A 7,345-nucleotide genomic window follows, 5' to 3' on the forward strand; every position below is an offset into this window, starting at 1 on the left:
CACCTATCATATTTATTATAGTTTCTCCTTTGAATTTCTACTTTTTCCCATTACTGTTGCTTCTTCCTTCATTTTGATAGCATAGTAATCTCTTAGAGTTGAAAGAGTGAGAGAGAAGCAAAAAAAACAGAAAGATGAGAGTAATGGCTATGAAGGTTTGAACTCAAGAGAACAAGACTAGTTTGTGGAGACTCCATTAGTCACAATATATAACCTGCCTTTCCTTTGCTATTCCATAATTAAGAATAAAGAATAAATTTGATAGTGATGGTGCTACTTGCCACTTACAATGTAAAGGTGTGAGGACACTGAGTATAAAATAAAAATAGGTAGCAAGGCACAAGAAACCTTTAATCTCCATTAACCTCCTAGTTAAGGTGAATGTACCGGGAGTAAGAAGAAGAAAATACAAAATGTACATATGGATACAATTGGATAAAGAAAGATAATATCTGAATCTTGTGCCCATCATCCTCTTAAATAAAGCATAATGTCTCATTGGGAGACTTTTTGTTAGCAAATCAATAGGATTTTCATTTATAGAGATATTGACAAGCTCTATCTGATTGCACTCAATTATCTCTCTGATGAAGTGATAACTGACCTCAACGTGCTTAGTCTTTTCATGAAAGACCTAATTATGTGCCAATTGAATGGCACTTATAGAGTCCAAAGACAAGCTAGAGTCATAGAAGTGATACTAAGCTCTACAACGAGACAATTGAACTATAGGGCCCCCTTGTAAGACTTAGTAACTACAATGCATTCATCCTTGATAGTAGAAAAGCCACTGAATTTCTACACCATAGACATCTAACAAATTTACATAATTCTAAAACTAAGAAGAAGAAAAGAAAAATACATTTTTACATAAGCTTGACTCTTGTTTACTTCATTAAGTCTTTCCTCTTCCTTCCTTGCTCCTTCTTATTTGTATATAAAAGCATTGAAACCTAAAATTGAAAAGAAAGATAACAGAGCATTGACGTACAAACAAAACAATTTACATATTTTCCAAATAAAAAACAAACAAAGAAAAGTATATTTCCACTCAGGCTTAAATCTTTCTTTCTTTCAAGTTTTTTGTTGCTTGCTTTCTTTAGGAGCTAAAGAAGCAAACAAGAACAAGAAGAAAAAGAACATAAAGATGAAGATAACTATAAAGGGAAAAACTAGAAGAGAATAAGCAAAAGAAAAAGAACAAAAGTAACTTATCTTTTGCTATGTGGAGAAGAAGACTATGTGAGGAACAAAGTGCACTCCTTACATATTAGCTCATAAGTATGACATCTCTAATATGGGAACTCTTGAGCCTCATCTTGTACCTCATCTATTAGTTGGTCTTTCTCATTGAGCTCTCTTGGCACCTTGTTTATTTCAAAATGAAATTTAAAGCTAAAATTAACCTTGAGGGTTTCACTACATATAAGCCCTCTATATCACATGTGTTCAAAGCCTATTTAGAAACACCATTATTGTAAATTTTCTTAAAATAAAGCATATACTTTTCATTCAATCTATAAATAACCCCTTTATATGGCACCCTTTTGTGTGTAAAAAATTTATGAAATTTGTATTTAATAGATCCCTCTTTTGAACTTATGTGATAGCTTTACATATTTTGAGTTATCCCCCCTTTAAGAAATGAATTTATATGTTTTTGTATTTCAAGTGTGTTTAACTAGATATTTAATAGCATGTTAGGGTGTGAGGTTTGTGTACGTATATTCTGTGTGGATTTATATTTGGATTGGAATATTCTTACTATTCAAGCTTTTACACGTGAGTGTAGATGTAGTATTAGATATGCCTATAAATGCACATCTAGTAGTTGTATCTATGCTTCGATTCTCTCACAGTTAAAATCACAAATACTTGAAATTTTCAAAATGTTGCTCAATGAAAATTTCAATAATAAAATATACATCTTAGTAGATGAAGTGTGCACATGTGAAGAGAATCACTTGTTGAGATTCAGACTGTTTAAGTAAAATATGGTAGAATCTGTTGGTTGTTTTAACAAACTATAGAGAACTCAATGGCCCTCAAGAGACAATCATTGCAAAACAAAACCTCACTCGCACAAGAGCTTGTTTCCATGTTTGATGAGCATTGTATCTCCATGCATGTTTCTACCTAAATGAAGAACAAATTCTCTCTCTCTCTCTCTCTCTCTCTCTCTCTCTCTCTCTCTCTCTGATTCATGAAAAACTCCTTTCTTATGACTATAGTAGAGTCTTTTGGAATCAATAGTGTCTCTTTATTTGATATCTCTCGAAACTTTTTGCTAGCTATTCTTATAATGATTTAATGTGTTGATTTAGGATAAAGTTGCATGGCTTGCAAGGAAATTGATGCTTAGAGTATCAACATGCCAATCCATCTATGTACATGAGGGGGGGTAACAAAGTAATTGAGAAAAGTAATCGCGAACATGACAAGCATTATTCCATCTCTTGGTGGGCATGATAAAAAAACTACCACATGTTGTAGATTTTGTTGCTATCTCTCTCTCTCTCTTCGAGTTTGCTAGACAACTTATGTGGCGATTTGAGGCAAAGTATCATTGCTTACAAGGCAAAGGTTGATGATTCAAAAGGGAAATTAATTTTTGCGACATTTGTATTTTCTTGTCTTGAAGTCATGAACCTTTGCAATTCATCACCTTTTATAAGTCACAAATAAAACCGTGAGAGTGTCTCCACGCATAAGTCTATCTATTTGCATGAGGAACCATAACAAACTACTCGATGACTTGGCGAGCACTACTCGAGGTCCTCCTAGGTCCTAGCCACCAAGAACTACTATAGATGGGTGCTTTTGGAGGTTGCTTTCTCTCTCTCTCTCTCTCTCTCTCTCTCTCTCTCTCTCTCTCTCTCTCTCTCTCCAAGTTATTGGAGTACTCCCTCCTTGTGCACAATACGTAATTGGGGTAATGTTAGGACGTTGGCAACATTTGTTAGATGAAGGTGAAGTTAGCATTGATGTGCCACATGTTGACATTTGGGAAGGCCTTTGTAAGGAAAAGATACACATTTTCCAGCATATTAAATGACCCTAGTAGTCGATAAGATACACTTGAGCAACTTGTAATACTTCTTACTGAATACTCGATCCAACGGATTGAAAACGTGTATATTAACTGACCCTAGTAGTCGATAAGATACACTTGGGCAACTTGTAATACTGCTTACTGAATACTCGATCCTACGGATTTGAAATGACTCAAATAGTGGATACGATACACTAGCAAGTACGGATTTGAAATGACTCAAATAGTGGATACGATACACTAGCAAGTACGGATTTGAAATGACTCAAATAGTGGATACGATACACTAGCAAGTTGGTATATTACTAACTGAATACTCGAGCCAACGGATGATGTGAAAGAGGAGAGATACTTACGTTTAACATTTGGTCTGAGTCACCTTCTGAGAAGGTTGAAATTTGGGAAAAAGCGCCGTGTTCATTGAACAAAGTGCTGGCATATTATGAATATTTGATTATCAAGTGTCAAATCGACCGACCAATGTCAGGGCTGATCATTAGTCAAGACAGAGTTGCCGTCGGATGTGGATCCAATTAGGAAACGGGACGGTTTAGAACTCTAATATCTTACACATTTCTTACACATACTGTTCAATGTTGTGGGCCTCGTTTCGCGACAATCATAGGCAAGCTTTTTGACAAAGGCCACACACACGTAAAAGTCTCATAATCGGCCAGGCCGCCATGCATTAGTATAAGAGGCGAGTTGTCGTTCTAAACTTCTATGTTAAACGACTTCCGAAGTGGACTCGGGTGCTACCTGGACTTTCCTCATGGGTGTGACTGTCGATCAACTGCATTCCCCACTGGTTTACGTGGAAGCTGCGACCGAGCTCGCAGCTTTGGTCTGTTATTCACAGTAAGACCAAATTACGAAATCAACGAGTGCCGAGTCACTAACTGCTTGATTCTTTCATGCACGAGAGAAACTATAAAGGTAGCACCGAGCTCGTTCAGCTCCAGCAACACTCCCACAAGCAGTCTGAGAGACCGAGTGTGTAGTAAGAGAGATAGTGCTGCTTCTGGCTGTTTATAGGATTTCTAGCATGCGCTCTTTCAGTGCTGTGAGGTTCCTTTGTTGCGATCATAACCCGGCAGTGCAGCTGCGGCTAATGTGTTCAGCTGCGGTACTATGCCTCCTCCTTGTTCTCGGTACCTCCGGTCCGCACATGATCAAACCGGCCTCAGGCCAGCTGACGTCGGATTTCTATGCCACGTCATGCCCGGACTTAGAGAGCGTGGTTCAGTCGGCCGTGCAGACGGCGGTGAGCGCGGAGACGCGCATGGCAGCGTCCCTGCTGAGGCTGCACTTCCATGACTGCTTCGTGCAGGGCTGCGACGCTTCGGTGCTGCTGGATGGGGCCTCGGGAGAGCAGTTTGCGCTCCCCAACAACAACTCCTTGCGAGGCTTCGACGTAGTGGACAACATCAAAGCGGCGGTGGAGAGCTCGTGCGCGGCCACGGTGTCGTGCGCCGATATCCTGGCACTTGCAGCGCGAGACTCTGTTGTCCTGGTAACGAACGATCACTATTCACGACCGATTCTTGAAGCTCGTTTTTAAATCTAAGTGACCTAGGAACGTTCCGTTGTAACCTCATAGGTAGCCCCGTCTCGATGATCCAGCTTTCTATTAGAGCGTTGTTAAGTACATTTCCAACACCAGAGCATAGGTCGAGGAAACCATTTTTCAGAGCTGATACGCTTCTCCTAGATTTTACGGGTCCTTTGGTCGTCTTAAGATTAGAATGATCCTAGATTTTAAAGTTTGAAAAAGACTTTCTTATCAAGAGTTCAACGTCTTCTTTCAATCACTTCATGTGCTCGACATTACACCTAGATCTCATTGTGGACATTGCATTAGAGAGTGTTGGAATCACACCAAGTAAGGACATGTGCAGTTTCTTTATGATTAGATTTGGGGGGTGCGGGGCCGGGGGGTTGGCCGGAGGAAGCATGAACATACATATTTCATAGAGACTACCCCCATGTCAGACATGATAGGCTTATGAGGTTAGCAACCAAAGGTGACATAATGGAATACAAGGGTTTCCAGGGTTATCTCCATCCCATGCTTGCACTAATCGAGGCTATGAAAACCACATATTCTTACACGTGTAGCAAGGGCAAGAATCATATTTCATGAAAGGGGTTGTGAGATTTGCATCAAGGTTTACCATGAGTGCACCATTCATCAACCTTCATTTGATATCAGCATTTTCAACAAAGATCAATTAATCATAGGACTATTGATCATATGTGTTTATATGACCCATTGCAAAAGTGGGGAGAGTGTGTCCCTCTTGCATATTGCCTTGTCAAGAGAAATCACAATTCATATTTGCATAATTGAGAGCGAAAATGGGTGAGATTAGTGTCCCCCTTGCATACTATCTTGATGTTGTACTTGCGACAATGCAGCAATATAAGGTTCATGCCGTATATGAATGTAGGAATGTTATATAACACGTACCTATGGTCTGACAACAGGGACAAAAGCTGAATATGCTAGGGAAAATATATACTAGACATTGTAGTTTTCACTTGTTTAACTTAAGCATGGAGATTTGACCACTTAAAACTTGAGACCAAGTCTCTCAATCTGTAGCATCAAGTATGCTGAATGTAAAGTAGACTCTTATGTTGAATAAAATGAACCCTTTTATATGCTCAAGAGGGCATTTTTGTAGCGGTTGTAGAAAATGAAAATTTACTAAGCCTTTACATGTTCGAATTATTAAAATACATTACAAATTCGCAATTCAATAACACTTTTTGAGATAGCCTTTTCACTTCATATAAAATCTTTGTAAAAAATTTAGTTGCTTGAAAGCCTTGTCCTAGGATGATAAAACACTAGATGCTCATGAATAGAGAACATTTTTAGGACGAAAGGATGAGGCAAAAAGAACATGCCAGAGTGTTCACTTTCTTTCTAAATTCCCACGGACTCTAATAAAGGTCGGGTGTGGCACGGAGCTTAACCGAGCACATGAGTTGTATGAAAAAGTCTTGTGGGTTGTAGCTTAGTCGGTTCTAAAAACTCTTAAGAGCAAAGGATCTTTGACGACAGCACGTTAATGATGCTGTGTTGGACATGCCAAAAGCAGGCGGGCGGACCATCGTGGACGGTTCTGCTGGGGCGAAGGGACAGCACCACCGCGGCAACCCAAAGCGCGGTGCAGGCGGCCCTGCCGGCGCCATTCGATTCTCTGTCCACCATCATCAGCAAGTTCGGGGATGTGGGCCTGAGCGAGCAGGACGTGGCGGCGCTGTCGGGGGGCCACACCTTCGGGCGCGCCCGCTGCACCTCCTTCGTGGGCCGCCTCTACAACTTCAGCGGCACAGGCCAGCCCGATCCCACCCTGGACTCCACCTACCTCCAATCATTGCAAGCCACGTGTCCGCAGGGCGGGGACCCTGACGTTGTGGCCCCGCTGGACCCAGTGACCCAGAACGCCTTCGACAACCAGTACTACCTGAACCTGCAGGGGAACCAGGGGTTGCTGCAGTCGGACCAGGAGCTGCTGTCCACCTCCGGCCAGGCCACCATCCAGAGCTACGTCAACAGCTTCGCCTCCGACCAGTCCGCCTTCTTCACCAGCTTTATGGCCTCCATGGTCAACATGGGCAACATCAACCCCCTCACCGGCTCGGATGGGCAGATTCGCCTCAACTGCGGCCAGCCCAATTAATCCTAATGAAATATTAACGCTCGATCTCAAAATAAACAAATACATTTATTAACATTATGTATTATAAGAAACGACGGATCTGTGACTCTTCAACGACGGATCTGTTGATGAAGAGTCACATATGTATTTGTAAAACACCATCAATATTATAATTATTGGCTCAACCATTCTCTGGTACGCTGAACAACGACTGTGCATATATTTGTCTCTTTCAATTTTCTACATGGTATCACGCCAGTGGTGAGGGGTCAACATACACCAATTATGATGATGTGCATGATGACACCATAATGAATTATATGCGTGATATAGTACAAGATGAACCTCGCGAGGATGTTCAAGGAAACGCAGAAGAAAACAATAATGTGATCGTCGATGATATTGATGAAGTTATTGAGCAATATAGCAACACATTTGATAGTGGGATAGACTTATTTGTTTCGTTACCTCTTGGTAGCATAGACCTAGAAGTAGATAGTTTAGCAAGGGCTGATCTCATTAAAGATGAGATGGATCATTCAACTGTAACATACTTAATTTGCTTATTAATTTAATGTGTATTCCTAATTCTATGCTTTTTATCATGCGCGCACGTGCATAC

The 7,345-nt window shown here is 40.6% G+C and overlaps 1 protein-coding gene across 2 annotated transcripts; it reads left to right on the top strand.

Moving 5' to 3' along the window:
• The first annotated feature begins 3,803 nt into the window (after positions 1-3,803).
• LOC148035862 (peroxidase A2-like) lies at positions 3,804-6,908 on the top strand. Of its 2 annotated transcripts, none has more exons than XM_087677870.1 (2): positions 3,804-4,565; positions 6,157-6,908. In XM_087677870.1, exons 1-2 carry the CDS (start codon positions 4,098-4,100, stop codon positions 6,742-6,744), a joined length of 1,056 nt encoding a protein of 351 aa, XP_087533996.1. In that variant the 5' UTR covers positions 3,804-4,097; the 3' UTR covers positions 6,745-6,908. The 2 variants fall into 2 exon arrangements, with proteins under 2 accessions (XP_087533996.1, XP_087533997.1); XM_087677871.1 differs by having other exon boundaries at positions 3,807-4,565; positions 6,160-6,908.
• The last annotated feature ends 437 nt before the right edge of the window (positions 6,909-7,345 follow it).

The sequence above is a fragment of the Lygodium microphyllum genome, chromosome 5, assembly GCF_053477565.2.
Source record: "Lygodium microphyllum isolate KBCC chromosome 5, Lygodium_microphyllum_v1.1.10, whole genome shotgun sequence".
NCBI lineage: Eukaryota > Viridiplantae > Streptophyta > Polypodiopsida > Schizaeales > Lygodiaceae > Lygodium > Lygodium microphyllum.

Coding starts and splice junctions, on each gene's coding strand:
- LOC148035862 (XM_087677870.1), top strand. CDS start 4,098: ATGCGCTCTTTCAGTGCTGTGAGGTTCCTTTGTTGCGATCATAACCCG. Junction 4,566..6,156: donor CGCGAGACTCTGTTGTCCTG/GTAACGAACGAT, acceptor ACATGCCAAAAG/CAGGCGGGCGGACCATCGTG.